Below are 22554 nucleotides of genomic sequence, written 5' to 3'. Positions count from 1 at the left end.
AGCTTGCCACCTCTTCTTAATATCTTCTGCTTTTGTTAGGTCCATACCAGTTCTGTCCTTTATTGAGCCCATCTTTCTAGTTTTCTTGAAGAGATCTCTAGTCTGTCCCATTCTGTTGTTTTCCTCTATTTCTTTGCACTGATCACTGAGGAAGGCTTCTCGCTATTCTTTGGAACTCTGTATTCAGATGCTTATATCTTTCCTTTTCTCCTTTGCTTTTCGCTTCTCTTCTTTTCACAGCTATTTGTAAGGCCTCCCCAGACAGCCATTTTGCTTTTTTGCATTTCTTTTCCATGGGGATGGTCTTGATCCCTGTCTCCTGTACAATGTCACGAACCTCTGTCCATAGTTCATCAGGCACTCTATCTGTCAGAACTAGTCCCTTAAATCTTTTCTCACTTCCACTGTATAATCATAAGGGATTTGATTTAGGTCATACCTGAATGGTCTAGTGGTTTTCCCTACTTTCTTCAATTTAAGTCTGAATTTGGCAATAATGAGTTCATGATCTGAGCCACAGTCAGCTCCCAGTCTTGTTTTTGCTGACTGTATAGAGCTTCTCCATCTTTGGCTGCAAAGAATATAATCAATCTGATTTCAGTGTTGGCCATCTGGTGATGTCCATGTGTAGAGTCTTCTCTTGTGTTGTTGGAAGAGGGTGTTTGCTATGACCAGTGCGTTCTCTTGGCAAAACTCTATTAGCCTTTGCCCTGCTTCATTCCATACTCCAAGGCAAAATTTGCCTGTTACCCCAGGTGTTTCTTGACTTCCTACTTTTGTATTCCAGTCCCCTATAATGAAGAGGACATCTTTTTTGGGTTTAGTTCTAAAAGGTCTTGTAGGTCTTCATAGAACTGTTCAACTTCAGCTTCTTCAGCATTACTGGCTGGGGCATAGGCTTGGATTACTGTGATATAGAATGGTTTTCCTTGGAAACGAACAGAGATCATTCTGTCATTTTTGAGATTGCATCCAAGTACTGCATTTCAGTACTTTTGTTGACCATGAGGGCTACTCCATTTCTTCTAAGGGATCCCTGCCCACAGTAGTAGATATAATGGTCATCTGAGTTAAATTCAGCCATTCCAGTCCATCTTAGTTCGCTGATTCCTAGAATGTCGATGTTCACTCTTGCCATCTCCTATTTGACCACTTCTGATTTGCCTTGATTTATGGACCTGACATTCCAGGTTCCTATGCAATATTGCTCTTTACAGCATCGGACCTTGCTTCTATCACCAGTCACATCCACAACTGGGTATTGTTTTTGCTTTGGCTCCATCCCTTCATTCTTTCTGGAGTTTATTTCCCATTGATCTCCAGTAGCATATTGGGCACCTACTGACCTACCGATCAAATTGCCAACATCTGCTGGATCATCAAAAAAGCAAGAGAGTTCCAGAAAAACATCTATTTCTGCTTTATTGACTATGCCATAGCCTTTGACTGTGTGGATCACAATAAACTGTGGGAAATTCTGAAAGAGATGGGAATACCAGACCACCTGATCTGCCTCTTGAGAAACCTATATGCAGGTCAGGAAGCAACAGTTAGAACTGGACATGGAACAACAGACTGGTTCCAAATAGGAAAAGGAGTACTCAAGGCTGTATATTGTCACCCTGCTTATTTATCTTATATGCAGAGTACATCATGAAAAACGCTGGGCTGGAAGAAGCACAAGTGGAATCAAGATTGCCGGGAGAAATATCAATAGCATCAGATATGCAGATGATACCACCCTTATGGCAGAAAGTGAAGAGGAACTAAAAAGCCTCTTGACAAAAGTAAAAGAGGAGAGTGAAAAAGTTGGCTTAAAGCTCAACATTCAGAAAACTAAGATCATGGCTTCTGGTCCCATCACTTCATATTAAATAGATGGGGAAACAGTGGAAACTGTGTCAGACTTTATTTTTCTGGGCTCCAAAATCACTGCAGATGGTGACTGCAGACATGAAATTAAAAGACGCTTACTCCTTGGAAGGAAAGTTATGAGCAACCTAGACAGCATATTAAAAAGAAGAGACATTACTTTGCTGACAAAGGTCTGTCTAGTCAAGGCTATGGTTTTTCCAGTGGTCATGTATGGATGTGAGAGTTGGACTCTGAGGAAGGCTGAGCACTGAAGAATTGATGCTTTTGAACTGTGGTGTTGGAGAAGACCCTTGAGAGTCCCTTGGACTGCAAGGAGGTCCAACCAGTCCATTCTAAAGAAGAACAGTCCTGGATGTTCTTTGGAAGGACTGATGCTAAAGCTGAAACTCCAATACTTTGGCCACCTCATAAGAAGAGTTGTCTTATTAGAAAAGACCCTGATGCTTGGAGGAATTGGGGGCAGGAGGAGAAAGGGATGACAGAGGATGAGATGGCTGGATGGCATCACTGACTTGATGGACGTGAGTTGAGTGACCTCTGGGAGTTGGTGATGGACACGGAGGCCTGGCGTGCTGCGATTCATGGGGTTTCAAAGAGTCGGACACGACTGAGCGACTGAACTGAACTGAACTGACTGAATGGTATGTATCATACCCTCCAGGATTTTGGGCTCTCCATCTCTCAAGGTTCTTGTCCTTAAGATGTGACCACTCAGTCTGCAGTGAGTCCCTCAGCCTCTGCTGGTCATATTGGTAGGGAGGTGCCTTGCCTCTGGTCATAGTAATGCTTCCTTCTATTGGGCTGCTGTATCCTGTTGTGTGCTACTGACACTCTGGAATCCCTGTGCTCTTGGGGGCATTTAATTCACTGAAACTATATTAAGTCCATGCCTTTTGTGTCCACTCACGTCCTTAGCTGAGAACATGAATTCATGGTAGGCTGGAGTAAGGGACAAATCCAAGAGGCAGACTCCATTGCTGAACTTGGAATTCTCCAGACACTGAAGCCCATGGCCTCAACTCCCAATAGGAAGAAGTTTTTACTCAGAGGACTCTCATGTAAACAGACCACATCTCACTGGTCTTTAAGACATGTCTGAATCCCAGATGTGGTGAATCGTAGGCTGCAACTGGATTCTGATCTGAGTATTTGACCTCCAGATCTTTTTAGCAGTCAATGATGAAACCATTTTCTCCCCAAATTCTGACCTAATCTCTGAATCACTGATCACTAGCTTGGTCCCAACTGGGTATAATACAACACTTTGAAACTCAGCCATTCTTCCACTTATGAAATCTCATGGATAACTCTGATTCTACATTTCAAATTTCTCCTTTCTCTCCCTCCCTTTCTCTATAAATATACATATATATATATATATATATATAGACAGAGGAGCCTGGCGAGATATAGTTCATAGGGTTGCAAAGAGTTGGACATGACTGAAGCGACTTAGCACGCAGCTCTGTTGAAAAAAGTATGGTAGTAGCCAAGGTTATAATATTTTTAATATATGCATAATTTATTTGTAAGACAAAGCACTTATTCACTGTTACTTAGCTACAATGTTAGGAAACTGCCATTGCACATACTCTAGTGTGAAATTTCAGTAAATACTTTTCTATGTGCAGGATTATTTTAAGCCCACTACATTTACATGTTATTGCTGCAATTATAAGATATCAGCTACCAATTATGATAATGTTTTATTTACTTTATATTTCAAGAAAAAAAGCCACTAAGTTAAAATTATCTACTATATCTCAATTACATTCTAATAAAATATTCACTAATATCTTACAGGATAAAAATCTGGAATAAATCAGTTTAGTTAATAATCTTGATCATTTTAAGATGAAATAATGCTTTTTTCCCTCAAATTTAAATACTTCATATTTTTAGTATGTTTGTGAGCTAAAAATAAAGAAGCACAGCAAATTCCAAGACGATGTGTTTTCCTTATTCTAAGGAAAGAGTTAAGCCTGAGTATAGAGCAGGACTTTTAGAAAGTAGACAGCTATTGATTTCGGCTGCTTCAGTACTGGACATGTCACATCACATAGCTCTTGCCATCATATTTAGTCCATTATGAGCTTTGCTATTCTTCTCCCTGCCTGCCCCTTCCATCTTTCAACAATGATGATAATTATAAAATAGTAAAAGTATAAAACATAAAACAGTAAAATATTTATATGGAATGTCTACATAACTCAATGTGATTAAAAAAGCCTTAATATTTTTGATGGGCATGCTTATAAAATATGTATAAATATATATAAAAATATATAAAATATAACGTAGCTGACTCCCTTTTTTATACAGCAGAAACACAACACTGTAAAGCAATTGCACTTTAATAATAAAGAAAAAACAACAAAATCTATAAAAGTAAATATAAAAATAAATAAAAATAATTATATATCACCATATTTTTTAACATTTTCTTAATGAATAACTGTTTTGAGTTATAGAACACGAAAGATTTTGGGGTTGATTTAGTCATTCAATCATTCATTCATCCATTTGACAAGTATTTATTGAGTGCTACTATGTTCCAAGAATGGTGAACAGCAGTAGAGATAGAACAGAGAACAAAGTATATAAAAAGCCCTGCCCTGCTGCTGCTCACGTATGTGGGATGTTGATCTCCACAGCAAACAGACCCTGACTGCTGTGGTTTTGATTGCCCTGTCTTCTCCTCTGTTCTCTGCTGTCATCTCACTGGCACTGTGGCTTTCTTGATCTGGGTCATCATGGCAGGTCTTTTCCTAAGAATCTCTCCAAGCCAATGAGAAACCATGTCTCTGGATGGAGTCCAAGCAATTCACCTCTGTTTGCTGCCCACATGCAGCTCCCTGACTTTCCTAGCAGTTCCCTCATCCCTGCTGTGAGTTTAGGGTCTTCCCTTGTTTTCTTTTTTTAAGTAGTGTGACTGAACCCTAATGATCTGATTCAATCATGAGGCCCAAAGGTCTCCAGGCCATTTTTTCCTGGGAAGACAAAACGCATTCACATTCAAATGACATGCTCAAGAGTAACCACCATCAAGTGTTACTACAAATACATATTCTTTCTTATGATTGTAGTAACTTAGCTGATAATTCTCTGAAGTGAAGTGAAGTGAAAGTTGCTCAGCTGTGTCCGATTCTTTGTGACCCCATGGACTAAAGAGTCCATGGAATTCTCCAGGCCAGAATACTGGAGTGGGTAGCCTTTCCCTTCTCCAGGGCATCTTTCCAACCCAGGGATCGAACCCAGGTCTTCCGCATTGCAGGCGGATTCTTTACCCGCTGAGCCACAAGGGAAGCCCGATAATTCTCTGAACCTCCACAAAAATCTGAAAAAGACAGACACCTAAACTTCCCAAAGGAGGGAAAATCAGGTTGCCCATACTCCCCTGTTTTGACCACTCAGAAGTGCAGGGAGAGGAGCAAGAATCCTGACCTGCCTTGAAGGGAAGGAGGGTGACTAAGGGGAAAGGAATGTCTGAGACTCATGTCAGAGCTGGAAGGGGGTCTTGCTGGGTGGCAGTGTAGCACAGTGGTTAGGGGACTCCAGTTCTAAGGCCAGATTGCTTGACTGTACCTCTTACAATCGTTTGACATTGGCCTGTCTGCTCAATATCTTTGTGCTTCAGTTTGCTCATCTGTAAAAGAGTACCTACTTCATAGGAGTATGAGACAGATTAATACAGATAGAATGCTTTGTATTGTACCTGGTCCATAGTAAGCAGCTGGTAAATGGTAGCTACTAATCTCTTTACTTCTTTTTACAGATGAAGAAATATACCCTAAGATTTTAAGTGAACAGAAAGAGGTAAGACAAATGCCAAAATCAGGCATCCTGATTCTCATCATATTACACAGATTTCTTTTTTCTGATATCCTGCGTACTTAAAAAAGGAAAGAAAAAAATACTGAATCATTTAAATGATTAGGAAGGGGCCATTCAGTTATACATAAATTCCTTTTCCCCTCTAAAACTGAAATATGCAAATGGGCCTTACCCAGTTCTATTTCCCCAGCATCCAGAGGGCAGGACTAGTTTAGAGGCAAGATAAAAAGGGTCCAAAAGCCCCGGGAAGTTTAACTTTATGCACTATTTCTTCCTTACCTTAAACTTGTCAACTTCAGCTTTTGAACATGTTGCATGATAAGATAGCACCTGGTTCAGAAAAAAAGGAAAAAAAAAAAACCACTTCAATAACTAAACATGACTTAATTTTCTGAAATTCTCCTGGCACAAAACTAAACTTTGTTCAAGTACACCACCTTGACGTAATAGTGGGTGCTAATATATGATGAGCAATTCCCAGTAACCATCTGTGATACAGATTATCTTCTGTGCAACTACAGAGAAATCTATTACAATGAGGAATGGAATGACAGTCCACATTAAAGGCTACGTATTTTATACCAGGATATTTTTATAAGTAGTTATTTTACCCAAGGGACATGATGTGGCTCAAGATTACAGTTCCCAAGGTGTGACTATTTCTCCCATGAAACGCTTTGAAATGCAAATAAATTAAAAGGTATATGTATGTGTGCACATGTATATATGTGCATATTTGTGTGTGTGTGTCTATGTGTGTGTCCTGTGGCAGACACTGTAATTTGCTGACTCAACTTCCATGTCTGGTCTATTCTTATTTGCCTGCTTTTGTTCTCTAGGAAAGATATATTGTTATTCCCAATCATCTGCAATTTTCTTTTTAATTGGCCTCACCCTGTTGCATGTGGGATCTTAGTTTCCTGACCAGGAATTGAACCCATGTCCCCTGCACTGGAAGGCAGATTCCTAACTGCTGGACTATAAGGGAAGTCCCCTGCAATGTTTTTTGTAAGAGGATGATATGTACCTGTTTCATGGACATCAGCTTTAGTATATGATTTATTTTAGTCAATGGATGGTGGAGGAAAGTGATGATGCTACCTTTGAGAACAGCCTTTAAGAGCCATCATGTGGTTCTGCCATGCTCTCTTCCCTCCACCACAGGACGGGCATGGCCCTGAGAGGTGCTGCCCCTCTCAGCCTGGGTCTCCAGGTGAAGAAGATGCATGGAGCTGAGCCATAGCCAACACACTGCTGATTCTGTGTCACATGAGCAAGAAATCAGCTTTTGTGCTTTATCATCGCATCATAACTTACTGATAGAGTTTGAAAATCAAAAACCCAATTGGCAGGCTCCCTGCCACTAGGGGTTATCATGTTGGGTGGCCGTGTGACATTCCTCTGATTGATGAAATATATGTGGGAGTGTTGGGTCTGCCTGTATCCTTTCTTTGTTTTCCCTGGAAAACAGCTGTAAGGCCTAGACATTCAGCAAAATCTGTCATCTATGAGGTTATGGCCATAAGCGTGAATAGATGCCTTGTTACAGATCTAGAGCAGAAAGGGAAAGAGAAATGAAGCTGACCCTGGTCTGCCCTGTTCCAGACTTATTGTTCTGTAGAACAAATAAACTCACATTTCCATGAGTCAGTACTGGATGTTTTGAGGCAAATGCACACACTCACGCACACACAAACACAATGTGTGTGTGTGCATACACAAGCACATTATACATATGCTACCAGTTTCATCCTTAATCTATACAAATATCAAATAAATCTGAGAAAGGTTAAATCCCTCTTCAACTACAGCTTTCTTAGTGCATACTTTGCTCTGAAAAGTAAAGTAATACATTTCTTCTGAAACGGACAGTCTCTTGTTGGTGAGCAGGGATGTATCATCAGCTAGTAAGAGTACCTTGTTCATGAGGAGCAGGCCCTTTGGTAAACTGCAGTCTAGGAGGAGGCGACATTGTCCCCTCAAAGAATCCCTAGAAGGGCAACAAGCCAGCAAAGCAGATTCCACAGGACAAGAGATCCTTGCACCCTGCTATAGAATGCTCTGATTTTATCCTTCCAAGCAGTTTCTGCTGTTTGGTCCTAAAGGGTTTCCTGGAATGCATCAGGAAGGTGATCATGTGTCATTGCTCCAGGCACCCTCAGGACTGCTTTACACACAGAGCACAGCACTGAGAACCTAGTAACATCTGTACCCCCTTCATGTATACCAGCGTTGCAGCTACCATGCAACCCTGACCAGACAGAAATGCACAACAGTGACCTTGCTTAGCTCCTAGCTGCTTACTGTAGTAAAGCCTCTGATCAAATGTGACCACCTCACTCTTCCTATTGAGCGTCTGCAGAGGCTGTGGGGACACTCAGGACTTTCCCTCATCACCTGTGGTCAGGGATCACATCCATTTACTCCTCAAACTGCATCAGCTTTGGTTGTTCCCTCATAATTTCACTGAAACAGCTTGTATCAAGGTTTTCAATTTCTTGCTATCAAATCCAAATCTCTCTGGACAGATCTGCAAATGTATTTCGCAGCAACATTGAATGCAGGTGATTGCTCTGGCCGTTTTTGAAGAGGGTCTTCTTGACACCACACTATTTTGGTTGTCATACCACATTCCTGTCTGTTCTTTCTCTGTGTTCTCTTTTAGCCTGCCTCCTCTATTTGAACTCTAAATGGAGACATTTACTCAGTCTCTTCTTCAGTGATGTCACACATGCTCATGACCTTATATACCATTTATAGGTTGACAACTTTCAAATTTAGCCCTAATCTCTCGTTGAGTTTCAAATCCACATAACCTGCTGTTTACATTGTTAACTTCCAACTTGGCTGACTCAGTAGCATCTCAAATTTAACATGCTTAAACATGCCCACTGATTTTCCCATCTTTAGTAGACAGAACGATGCTCCTCGTCCCCTCATGATGTCCACATCCCAGTCCCTGAAATGTGCACATATTTATGTTACATGGCAAGGGGGAATTTAGGTGCCAGTGGATTTAAGGATGCTCATCAGCTAACCTGTAGATAGGAAGATGATCCTGGATTATCTAGGTGAACATAATATAGTCACAGGAATCTTTATAAGTCAAAGAAGAAAGCAGGAGAGTCAGAATCAGTGATGTGACACGAGAAATATCGACGCTCCATTGCTAACTCTAAAGACGGAAGGGAGACATGAGCCCACAAATGCAGGAAGCCTCTAGAAACTAGAAAAGGCAGGGAAACAGACTGTCCCCCAGAGCCTCCCCTAGAAGAAACACAGCCTACTCACACTTTGATTTTAGCTCAAGGAGAGCCATTTCAGACTTCTGACCTCTAGAACTTCAAGATAATAAAGTTCTGTCTGTTGTTTTAATCCACAAAGTTTGTGCTAACTTGTTACAGGAGCCATGGGAAATGGATGTCACTGATCTGTTTTTCTCCTAGTCTTCCCAGCAACATGATGGAACTTCATCCAATCAATTATTTAAAGTAGAAAAACCTGAGGGTGATCCTTGATTTTTTTTTTTCCCCCTTCCTCTTTCCCTCACATTGAATCCAGCAGAACAACATGTCATTTCCAGTCCCGTATCCTGACTCTTTCCAGTTTCACCACCACCTACCCAGGTCCAGTCCACCATCCTCTCCTAGCTGGGCCCTGACAATCATCGTTCTACCCTGACCCCTTCTGATCTCTTTGGCATACATCAGCCAGAGTGGTACCTAAGAAATATAAATCAGATCTTGCCATCCTCCAGCCGAAAACTCATCAGTCATCAGTGACTGTGGTTACACTTAGAATAACATCGCGATGTGGCCCCTGGCGCCCTCTCAAATCACACTGCATGCCCTGCACTCTCTTCTATATATTCTCTGGACATGCTCACCTCCTTTAGGGTTTTCTATACACCAAGCTCTTTTCCATCTTAGAGCCTTATTTGCCCTTATCTCCTGGTTTATATTTTCATCCTTCTGAAATTAGGTTAAACGTTACCTCTTCAATGAGGTCTTCAGTCTGTGCCTTGAGAAACCAGCTCACTCACCATTACTCTGTGTTCACAGGCTGTTTCTTTCACATCACTTATCACAGCTGGAGTTATGTGTCAGCTTGTTCGTCCCCTGCCTCCCCCTCTAGACTGCAAGCACCATGAAGGCAAGGATCAAATCTCGTCCCTAGAAGAATGCCTGATACTTAGTTGGCACTCAGCAAATATTGAATGAATCATGTAACAGAAAATAATCTTCAAAGAAAAGAATCTATTTCTCATATGCTTCTCTGCTTGTATTATTAGTGACCTTAATTTATGTCTTTTCCTCAACAAAATCATAGTATGTCTTAAAGCATAAACTGAACAGTGTAGGTGCGGTTGCCAGTTTTAACAAATAAAAATACAGGACAGCCCATATAATTTGAATTTCAGATAAATCACTAATATCTGCACTATTTGAGACATAGTTATACTGAGAATATTATTTGTTGTTGATCTAAAGTTCAAATTTAACTGGGCATCTTTCTGTTTTTACCCAGTAACCTTACTTCTCCTCTCTCAAAATTAAAAAGGCTGGAAACAAGTATGGAAAACTTTAAGCCACATTCCAAAATTTTTCATGCTCCTCACTCAAGCCCTCCCAGTGACTTTTCCTTCCCAGTATTTTATCTGGCAAACCTACCAAATATCTCAAGTCTAGAGTATTTTCAGCAAAGTCAAATAACCTCACTAATCTAAGATCTGAGACTAATCTATGGAAGCCATCGAAGGAAATATAATCAGATCAAAGTAATTCCTGATTATTTATAGCATAACCAATATTCCAAAGAGAATCACTGTATGTGTGTGTGCACATGGGGATGTGACCACAAGGCACGGCTGATGACTAAAAATAATGCAAGTTTCTGTGGTGGAGAATAAAAAAACAAGTTAAAGAATTTATTTTTTAAGCTACTATTGTTGCTAAACCCTTATGGATAAGTTAAGATTTCCTCCATGTTTCTAGAGCACATTAACTTTAAAAGAGTCCCTTAAGCTATATATTTCATACCAAGGAGTTAGAGATACTATTTATTTCTGAGTAATAATATATTTGATAGAATAAAAAAGCTTTAAATGAATGTACTGTAATGGTTTTGAAGAAAGAAGCATTTGCAAATCTTATATATACACTTCCTCTATGAAGAACATCATTAGTTTATGAGAGTTTAGCCATTACATACACACTCACAAGATTTTTTTGACAGCTAAATAGAATTTGTATAAAGTTTACTTACAAAAGTAAACAGCTGACCCACAGAGCACTTAACAAACATTAAACTTTCACAAGAAAATGTCTACTCCAGATAGCTTTATCTTTGGTAGCTGTATTCATTTCGAAAATACTTTAAAGTAAAATCTAGTGACTCAGTTTCATGGGTGAGCTCTGACCTAAGAAATCTCTAAAGTTCCAAAAATAAATCACTATTTGCAAAACACTACCAACTTTAATTATCTTTTGGATTGAACTCGCTCCTAGCAAAACAAAGAAACAGAGGCAAGAAAATGTAAAAGAAAGCAACTGTTAGACCCATGCACAACAGACTAAAGAAGTCATGTTTTTGTGCCGTGTCTCCACAGCAGGAAAAGACAGTTAACTATATTTCAAAAGGAAAACATTGAGCAGAACTATGAAATAGGACCACAGTAGCAAGCCTTGCCCTCTGCCGTATGCGGTTCAAGATCAGAGCCAAATGCTTGCCTTGCAATCCCAGGAACTGCCCCTAAGTAGCGGAGGGCAAATCTCTGACAAGAGAATACTGAATGTTAATTTATTGTGGATCTAGGAAGCCATTTGCTCCTGGAATGAGAAATGAACCATTGCAAATGCTGGCTGCCAGAAGTACAAACATAAAGAACCACTTAACAGGGAGAAGGAACGCAGACCTTGCTGAGGACCCAGATGGGCTGTCTCGGGAGGCCTGAATATTTACTGATGTATTTACAGCTCAGGTGGCAAAGCGACACTTGGTGGCACTTGGAAAAAACTGGTATCAGAGTTAAGGTGGTCTGCAGTTAAATTCGGAGAAGGCAATGGCACCCCACTCCAGTACTCTTGCCTGGAAAATCCCATAGATGGAGGAGCCTGGTGGGCTGCAGTCCATGGGGTCGCACAGAGTCGGACACGACTGAAGAGACTTAGCAGCAGCAGCAGCAGCAGTAGTAGTAAAATTGCAAATACTTTATTCTGATGAGCTCGGAAGAAGTAAAGAAACTCTGAGATGAGCAGCAGGCCTCTGCCAAAGGTGGTAAACCACAAGGAATGAAAAGCCAATTGACTTGGGATGACTTGATAGAAGGGCTATCTGAGTTAAGAGCCATTCTCTAGAAGTTCTTAACAAGAGGATGATAGGCTTCAAAGACACTGCAACTGGACAAATGCGGGGAAACTGAGAAATCACCAGTTTCTACTGTTAAATATTTAAGAAAGTGTCTGCTGTTTAATGGAATAAAATGTTCAGAAAGATGACTACAAATAACTGTGTCTGCTGAGTGACCTGTTATCATAGCCTTTGGGCTATATCTGTCATAAAACAGATTTTTAATATTCTAAAAAAGACCAACTCTTTTGGAATTTAAAGGATAATAAGAGATTCCTGCAGAATCTAGGGTAATAAATAAAACAGTCAATTGTCAGAATGGCATCAGTTCAGCTGCCTTTTAACTACTACCTGCAGGAAAGAAGGGCCACACTCGTAGTTCGCGTCAGCATATATGTATTGTGTACGTACTATGTGTAAATCATTGTGATAGATATTTTGGTCTTCTTTTTCCTATCCTGGCAAATAAATTTTACTGGTGGTGGTTTTGTCACCAAATTGTGTCTGACTCTTGTGACCCCCATGGACTGTAGCATGCCAGGCTCTTCTATCCATAGGATTCTCCAGGCAAGAATACTGGAGTGGGTTGCCATTTCCTTCTCCAGGGGATCTTCCTGACCCAGGAATCAAACCCAGGTTTCCTGAATTGCAGGCAGATTCTTTCCTGATTGAGCTATGAGGAAATAGGAGGCCTCAGTTTTATTTCAGAGAAGGCAATGGCACCCCACTCCAGTACTCTTGCCTGGAAAATCCCATGGACGGAGGAGCCTGGTAGGCTGCAGTCCATGGGGTTGCACAGAGTCGGACATGACTGAGTGACTTAGCAGCAGCAGCAGCAGTTTTATTTCATTGCTGGTAGTTGTATGAAGCACTGTGCTTCATACAGTGCTTTGCTGAGGCTCTAGTCAAGGCTATAGTTTTTCCTGTGGTCATGTATGGATATGAGAGTTGGACTGTGAAGAAGGCTGAGCGCCGAAGAATTGATGCTTTTGAACTGTGGTGTTGGAGAAAGCTCTTGAGAGTCCCTTAGACTGCAAGGAGATCCAACCAGTCCATTCTGAAGGAGATCAGCCCTGGGATTTCTTTGGAAGGAATGATGCTAAAGCTGAAACTCCAGTACTTTGGCCACCTCATGCGAAGAGTTGACTCATTGGAAAAGACTCTGATGCTGGGAGGGATTGGGGGCAGGAGGAGAAGGGGATGACAGAGGATGAGATGGCTGGATGGCATCACTGACTCGATGGACATGAGTCTGAGTGAACTCCGGGAGTTGGTGATGGATAGGGAGGCCTGGCATGCTGCGATTCATGGGGTCGCAAAGAGTCAGACACGACTGAGCGACTGATCTGATTTGATCTGATCTGAAGGTGACTCAGATGGTAAAGAATCTGCCTGCAATGCAGAAGACCCGGGTTCAAACCCTGGGTCAGGAAGATCCCTTGGAGAAGGGAATGGCTACCCACTCCAGTATTCTTGCCTGGAGAATCCCATGGACAGAGGAGCCTGGTAGGCTACAGTCCATGGGGTTGCAAAGAGTTGGACATGACTGAGCAATTAACACTTTCATTTTCAAGGAAGAGCTCAGCAGGAGTTCTATGCAGAGTACATCATGCGAAGTACCCAGCTGGATGAATCACAAGCTGGAATCAAGATTGCTGGGAGAAATATCAATAACCTCAGATATGCAGATGATACCACTCTAATGGCAGAAAGTGAAGAGGAACTAAAGAGCCTTTTGATGAGGGTGAAAGAGCAGAGTGAAAAAGCTGGCTTAAAACTCAACATTCAAAAAACTAAGATCATGGCATGTGGTCCCATCACTTCATGGCAAATAGATGGGTAAAAAGCAGAAACAGTGACAGATTTTATTTTCTTGAGCTCCAAAATCACTGTGGACAGTGATTATAGCCACAAAATTAAAAGACACTTGCTCCTTGGCAGAAAAGCTATGACAAAGTTATACAGCACATTACAAAAGTAGAGAAGTCACTGCCAACAGAGGTCTGTATAGTCGTGTATGGATATAAGAGTTGGACCATAAAGAAGGCTGAGCACTGAAGAATTGATGCTTTTGAAGTGTGGTTCGAGAGAAGACTCTTGAGAGTCCCTTGGACTGCAAGGAGATCCAACCAGTCCATCCTAAAGGAGATCAGTCCTGGGGGTTCTTTGGAAGGACTGATGCTAAAGCTGAAACTCCAGTACTTTGGCCACCTCATGCAAAGAGTTGACTCATTGGAAAAGACTCTGATACTGGGAGGGATTGGGGCAGGAGGAGTAGGGGACAAGAGAGGATGAGATGGCTGGATGGCATCACTGACTCGATGGATGTGAGTTTGAGTGAGCTCTGGGAGTTGGTGATGGACAGGGGAGGCCTGGCATGCTGCAATTTATGGGGTCGCAAAGAGTCGGACACGACTGGGTGGCTGAACTTGAACTAATGCAAAGACCTGACTCATTTGGAAAGACCATGATGCTAGAAAAGATTGAGGGCAGGCAGAGAAGGAGGTGGCAGAAGATGAGATGGTTAGATTGCATCACTGACTCAATGAACATGAGTTTGAGCAAACTCAGGGAGATAGTGAAGGACAGGGAAGTGTGGCATGCTGCAGTCCATGGGATTACAAAGAGTCTGACATGACTTAGCGACTGAACAACAACAACAGCAGGAGCTGTCTCCAATATAAACTTCCTTTTCACCTTTTCTCCCCTATTTCTCCATTTCAAATGTAAAATAACAAAATTCTATTCCTTTCTCATACAGAATGGTTTTCCACACCCTCTGGTTGTTGGAGGCAGTCAAAATTTATTCCCTCATATATTTACTATCCTGGGAGGGCTTGTCAAGAATCTTCCCATGGAATCCCAATGCCAAAGTTAGATAATTTTTCACCTACATTCTTACACTTCAGAAATTCTCATATATCTCTTAAGTCATTCATTAGCTCAGTGAGTCACAAACGTTAACATGCATCAGAACAGAGATGCCTGCCTCCAGAATTCCTGGTTCAGAGCAGCTAAGGTGGAACCTGCATTTCTAACAAGTGCCCAGCATCAGAGGTTGATGCTGCTTGTCTGGGAACCACACCGTGAGAACCACTGTTCTGATTCCCATCGATGGATTCTAGGTTTAAAATGTCTAGATTAGAGGGAAGGAGTGAGCAGAAATGAAAGAAATAAAGTGGTTTGGGTCTTCTCCCAAATCCCAGTATGATTTGAATAGCTTTCTTTTTAAGACTCTTAGAAATGTTTCTTTAGTTTTATTCTGCTAGTTAGCTTTCATGACTATATTTCTTTACACTTCTGAATTTCATTGACAATGGAGATAAAAACGCTGTGAAATTAGTTTCATTGGATTTATTTAGAACACTTTGGCTTATGCAAGCAATTTGGTAAAGATCCTGTGTAAAATAAGTCAACTCTTTGACATTTCTGGGCCCAGAAATCAGAATTTATCCCCTGTATTGCACTGGTTTACAGAATGACTTCATTTTCTCCCTGTCTACAGGGGTCAGTAGTGGTACTTGATTTTGCTTATGTGGATTAATTGCTTTATGGATTATCTACAGCGTTCTTACAGCAGGTCGTTTTCTTCCATTCAGTAGTTTTGTCTTCTTACTCTGTGGTCACTTAGTACACCAGCGCTGGGAAGCAGCATAGTTTGTTGGTTGAACACAGGGACGCTGGAGTTAGATGGCCTGGGCTCGTAATCCTGGTCCACGAGCCCTTAATTATCCGAACTCGCTGAGTCTCAGTTTACCTATCAGGAAAGGGCAGGGAATATTTGCATTTTCCACTCACATTTCACCAGCTGGAGAAAGTTCCATGGCTCTACTTAACTTCGAGGGAGTGGAAGGTATAACCCTACAGCAGGCTTAGCAGGTGATGGGCTCTAAAGATTACCACAGTGGTTCGGTCAGTCAAACAGCAGGTAGAATTAGAATTGTTTTTGAAATCAGGGCAAATGAATCCAATATATGAACCACAGCCTGTGAATTTTATGGTGCTTGTCCATTTTTGTTTCTTTCCTGATTCTCTTCTGTATTTCAAAGAGTTGTGTGTGGTACACAGGATCTTCAAATAAGTGGGATTATAGTATAACCGTATTACCTTCTTTATATTTAGCATATGTAGTACATGTAGCATATGGTCATTAATCATTGCTGATTTGACTAAACATATTGTGATACCCATAGAAGAAAATTATTATAACTGAAAGGTTATTATTGGGTTAATTCAGTTCCATAGCTTTTAGGAACTGCTTAGCTACCAATTTCAATCACTTTAATGTCCTTAGGGTGAAAGAAATAGCCTATTTCTTTCCAAAAAGTTGCACGTGGCAATAATTCTAATTTTTAACAAGTTTTTAGTTGTCTCTCATAAAAGATCTCAGCCATTAACATTTAAATTCAAAAGTCTTTTTTGGATTAATTCTTACTGTAATTTAATATAGCTCTCTATATATGCATATTACACTATAATTTATAACTGTTTCAAAATAAATGTTCCTTTCTCACAATTGCATAACTCCCCACGTTATGTGTGAAAGTGAGGCTGTTTTTTTAATCATGTAGGTTATTAAGAGTATTAATATTTCACAAGTGTTTTTCTAATGAACTCATTGCTTGCTTGTTTTCTTATTTGTTAATAGCAAAAGAAGAGAACATAGCATTCTTTTGGACTAACTGAACAACTTGGATTGGTTATTTCTGCTTCTAAAACAACTATAATGTGTGTCAAGGCTTTTTCAAATCTATAATTTAAATATTTGGAACTGACATTTCTTAATGCCAGATCTGATTTCACTTAATGCCATATTTCAAGTAGCTTGTTATTGAATATATATTTATTTTCCGTACCTCTCCCCTCATGGTTTTTGCATAATCAACAAGACTACCATGGTTGGTGATCTGGGAAGAAATACCTTGATTATTTGCATTGATTGTGCAGGAACACCATAGAGAACTTTATGTTTGAGTAGTGTGGTTTTGCTGGAAGCTACCCCTGGAGTAAAAAGAGTAAGAAGGGACGAGGCCTAGTTTGGGTCACTGTCAAAATGACTGGGGCCACAAGGGCAAACAGTTGCCATGGAGGAAAGAGGAGCCCAAAAGTAAGAGTGAAAAAGGGCAGCGTTTATGCTGTCTGGGCAAGGTTGGTGGCTACAGAGATAAGATTAGATCTGAGGGAGTAAGTCAGGGAATAGTATACAAGCAGTTGAGTATCTAGATCATGAGCCATTCATTCAAGAAGTATCTATTAAGGACTTGCAAAACATTCTCTGGCATAAATGTTACCAACATTTTCTGAGATCAGTCTCCCAAAGCAATAGAAATAAAAACAAAAATCAACAAATGTTTGACCTAATCAAAGTTATAAGCTTTTGCACAGCAAAGAAAACCATAAACAAAATGAAAAGACTGGGAGAAAATATTTGCCAATGATGTGACTGACAGGGCTTAATTTTCAAAATATACAAACAGCTCATGCAACTCAATAACAAAAACCCCAAACAACCCAATCAAAAAAATGGGCAGAAGACCTAAGTAGACATTTTTCTAAGGAAGACATAGGATGGCCAAAATGCACTTGAAAAGATGCTCATCATCACTAATCAGTTCAGTTCAGCTGCTCAGTTGTGTCTGACTCTTGGTGACCCCATGAACTGCAGCACACCAGGCCTCTCTGTCTATCACCAACTCCTGGAGTTTACTCAAACTCATGTCCATTGAGTCGGTGATCCCTCCAACCATCTCATCCTCTGTCACCCTCTTCCCCTCCTGCCCTCAATCTTTCCCAGCATGAGGGTCTTTTCAAATGAGTCATTTCTTTGCATCAGGTGGCCAAAGGATTGGAGTTTCAGCTTCAACATCAGTCCTTCCAATGAACACCCAGGACTGATCTCCTCTAAGATGGACTGGTTGGATCTCCTTGCAGTCCAAGGGACTTTCAAGGGTCTTCTCCAATACCACAGTTCAAAAGCATCAATTCTTCGGCACTCAGCTTTCTTTACAGTCCAACTCTAATATCCATACATGACTACTGGAAAAACCATAGCCTTGACGAGACGGACCTTTGTTGGCAAAGTAATGTCTCTGCTTTTTAGTATGCTGTCCAGTAAGAGTCTTTTAATTTCATGGCTGCAGTCACCATATGCAGTGATTTTGAAGCCCCGCCCCATACTGGAGAGGGTATGGAGAAAAGGGAACCATTGTACACTATTAATGAGAATGTAAATTGTTGCAGCCACTGTGGAAAACAGTATGGAGTTTCCTTCAGAAACCCACAAAACAAGAGTTGCTATATGATCCAGCAATCTCACTCCTGGACATGAATCCAGAAAAACCTAACAATTCAAAAAGATACATGCATCTTGACACTCTTCATAGCACCATTCACAATAGCCAAGACGTGGAAACACACTAAATGTCCATAAGCAGGTAAATGGATAAAGAAGATGTGGTGTATATATATACACAATGGAATACTCGGGTATAAAAATGAATGAAATAATGCTATTATCATACTAATACTAAGTGAAGTAAGTCAGAAAGAGGAAGACAAATGCCATATAATATCGCTTAATATGTGGAATCTAAAATATGAACCAAATGGAATGTATCTACAAAAACAGAAGCAGATACAGAGACACAGAGAACAGATTGTGGTTCCAAGGGGGAAGGAGGGTGCTGGAAGGACGGACTCGGTGTTTGGGATTAGCAGATGTAAACTGTTATATATAGGATGGATAAACAAAAAGGTCTTACTGCGTAACACAAGGAACCATATTCAACTTCCTGTAATAAACCATAATGGAAAAGAATATAAAAAAGAATATATATGTGTGTGTATAACTGGATCACTGCTATGTAGCAGAAATTAACACAACATTGTAAATCAATTATATTTCAATAAGATAAATTTTAAAACAATCTATTGAGGAGTTGATTTGCACCAAGCACTGTGTACATGGTCCCTGTCTTAATGGAACTTCTGCTTTAGCAGTAGAGATATACACTAAACAGGCAAACAGATGCATTGAAATAATGTCTATAAAGTCAACTAGCAAAGTGCTGAAAGAGACAATGGGAGTGGGCAGAGTGTGGGAAGGTGGCAGGAAAGTGGGTTAGGGACTCCTTCTCTGAGATGGTACTTTAAGCCAAACCCAGAAAATAGAAAGGAGCTAGCCAGGGCAAGAGGCAGAGGCAAGGTACTTGGGGTGCAAGGTGAAGTTTCCTGGAGGGCAATGTGGGTGAGGCAGGGGAGACCTGAGGTGAGGAGGGAGGGCTGGGTAGAGGCCAGGTCATCCAGAGCTTTCTAAGTTAATAAAGGATTTTTATTGTCCTCAGTGGGAAGACACGGAGGAGTGTGGGGCGAGAGATTGACTGTGACCCGGGCAGCCCCTTATGCACTCTTCTTCGGTTATACTCCCCTCCAGATGTGACCGCCACCCCTACTTTCAAGGCATTTTCCCCCGAGATATATTATGTAGTTTTGCCTATTCGTAAACTAAGAAAAGCAGATTCCCATTACATGTTGAACAGGATCCCAGTTGCTATACAGGATGGATTGGAGGTAGACAAGAGTGGATGGGAGCTAGAGAACAGCAGCTGGGCCAGGACAGTAGAAGTGGGGATCAAGGTCTGTGGAATCTGGAAAAAAGAGCCCTACCCGAGGAGAAAGGACCAGAACCATGGGAGTGCCCAGGCTTTGTCTTCCTCTTTGTGACACTTAGACAATGGTATTGCTCGAGATTTTGGCCATCCAAGTCTGTACTGTGCAGTGAAGGGCTCAGCTCTGGCGCTCCTGGGCTGTGGTCCACCCTCCTGGGGAGAAAAGTCCCTCGGGTCCAGGGGGCAGGTCCACCCAGACTATGTAGCAGGTACTTGGCATCACCCAGACTAAACTCCGGGCACCCCAGAATTTCCCCCAGGCACCCCACAGGCCCCAGCCCACTGCCAGGACCTGCACGGGCTTCTTCCCCAGATTGGCGTCCTCTGAGTGCACCTCAGGGTGGGGGCTATTTGCCAGGCTGTGGACAGAGGCTGGACCATGTGGGCTGGCAGGTTCACATGTATGTACACACTGAGCAGAGTGCAGGGAGTTGGTGGGTTTGGAGAGGAGGGAGGCTTTGTGGGCTTGGAGCCAGTGGGTGGCTCCTGGGTGTGATTTACCGCCTTTGGAAAGCAGCAGCCCCTTTCTGCTCCCTGTACTACAGCACTATCAAGACACTCGGCACCCAGATCCTGAGTAAGATCCTGAGTGAAGGTCAGTTTCTTACTCAGCTTGGTCTCACTGGCCAGCATGTCACTAGAGAAGTAGGCCCTAGGGCGGGGGTGCTCCTTTGCAGAAAGCAGTTCTCCCACTGAGGAGTACCCGTGCCAACTGACCCGGCCCAGCATTTGCTTCTGTCAAGACGGAATTAAAGACAGTGTTGCTGGTGCTCAGCATAGACCCAGGCTATCACTCCTAGAATCTGCGCTGTAGGACAGAAAGGAACAGTTTCCCCTACTGATAAATAAAGGTCCTAACTTTCAGTGAGGCAAAAGAGGAGGAGGACAATTCATTCCCAAGGTGCTTTATTCAACTTGAGCTTGTGGATCAACTGGCTCTTCTTCATTATGTGTCCCTCAACCCGTGAAGAGGCCCTTTACTCTGACTCTCTTCCCACCCACTTCGAGGCAGGTCAAAAGCTCCAGTGGTAAATGCAGTCCTGCGGTTGACAGGACAGTCCCTAAAGGACGCCTGGCGGCACAATCTGCACAGCGTGGCCCCTTGAAACAGACTTGAGCTTGAACCCTGGCTCCGCTTCCAGTTGTGCAAAGCAAGCCATAGAACCTCTCTCAGCAAGATTCTAAATTTTCCTGAACCCCAGTTTGCTCATTTGCTAAATAGTAATGATATTGTCTGAGCTTCCCTGGTGACACAGGGGTAAAGAATCTACCTGCCAATGCAGGAGATTCAGGTTCGATCCCTGAGTGGGAAAGACTCCTTGGAGGAGGAAATGGCAATTTCCACTCCAGTATTCTTGCCTGGAAAATTCCATGGACAGAGGAGTCTGTCTTGCTATAGTCTATGGGGTCACAGAAAGTCGGACATGACTGCATACACACAATGATATTGTCTCCTTCATACTGCTTTGGTGAAGGTTAAATGAGATGAGTATTTGGTGAAGACTAAATGAAACACACATATAACGTAATAGAGCACCTGACATTTGGTATTTAATGCATGTAGCATTATAAAAAGTACCAAAGAATAACAACGAAAGGAGGAGAAAGAGTAAGAATGTAAATTAATGAAAGAAAAAATGTTTAAGCAAATAAGCCAGAACAAGTTACCATGCATGGGGACTATACAAACATCCTGCTGTGTCTGCGAGCTCTTGTCCAGGATTCCAAAGCACGTTCCTGAGACAACAGAGATGGCAAATCATTTGAGCATGGATTTGATTTTGGCAAACCACCAAATATCACTGGATAGAAAATAAAATGAAAACATGGTCAACTTTCCATTAAAAAAACAAGGTATGATGACTATGAAGTATTGAGATGAATTTCCTCTTGCAGATGCCAGAATGATCCCTCAAAAATGTCAAGCTGATCATGTTTCTCTCTTGCTGAAACTCCTCCAATGATTCTCCACACCTTCACAATCAAGTTCCAGTTCCTTCCAGCAACACAGGCATCTTGGTGATCTGGTCCCTGCTACTTCTGCAGCCTCAGGCCCTGCCTCTGTCCAGGTGTGCTGAGACAGCCTGCACAGCATCACCTCAGCCCTCCCTGCTTCTGCCACAGGCCTCCGTCTGCCTGGAGTGCTCCTGCTAGCTGTCTTTTGAAACTGTAGAGCTCCTTGACACCTGTCACTCAGAAGTTACCTTCTCTGCAAAGCAGCAACAACTGAACTCTCTGCCTTAGATATGCCCCTCCAAGCTTTTCAGCCTCTGCTGGAGCTCATCACCCTGTATGACAACCGCTCTGTCACCTGTCTCTATCCTCTACTCTACTGAAATTACTTGAAGTATTGTACCACGGCTTATGAAATTTACATGTTGTCTAGGCCGTGTGGTTTTGGTGAAACATTAAAAAGTATGTACTGTATGAGGTATGGATGTATATACCCCAGGGTTAAGTGAGATCTTGGCACATAACAGGTAATCCACTCATTATAACAATGATTACTTCTTGCAAACCTCACCATTCCCATTAAAGTGTTTCAGTTCAGTTCAGTCACTCAGTCGTGTCCGACTCTCGGCGACCCCATGAACCACAGCACGCCAGGCTTCCCTGTCCATCACCAACTCCCAGAATTCACCCAAACCCATGCCCTTTGAGTCGGTGATGCCATCTAACCATCTCATCCTCTGTCGTCCCCTTCTCCTCCTGCCCTCAATCTTTCCCAGCATCAGGGTCTTTTCAAATGAGTCAGCTCTTTGCATCAGGTGGCCAAAGGATTGGAGTTTCAGCTTCAACATCAGTCCTACCAATGAACACCCAGGACTGA

At 41.8% G+C, this 22554-nt stretch overlaps 1 protein-coding gene across 1 annotated transcript in view; it reads right to left on the bottom strand.

The window, feature by feature from the left end:
* Nucleotides 1-22554, bottom strand: part of PDE11A (phosphodiesterase 11A) — a 423540-nt gene that overhangs the window by 136248 nt on the left and 264738 nt on the right. Inside the window, exon 11 of the mRNA XM_010859770.1 lies at nucleotides 5989-6039. Within this exon, the coding sequence (XP_010858072.1) occupies nucleotides 5989-6039 (51 nt within the window). The remainder of the gene's footprint in view (nucleotides 1-5988; nucleotides 6040-22554) is intronic.

This window comes from Bison bison, unplaced genomic scaffold (assembly GCF_000754665.1).
Source record: "Bison bison bison isolate TAMUID 2011002044 unplaced genomic scaffold, Bison_UMD1.0 scf7180017864460, whole genome shotgun sequence".
NCBI classification, from domain to species: Eukaryota; Metazoa; Chordata; class Mammalia; order Artiodactyla; family Bovidae; genus Bison; species Bison bison.
This window is presented reverse-complemented; position numbering and strand designations above follow the sequence as displayed.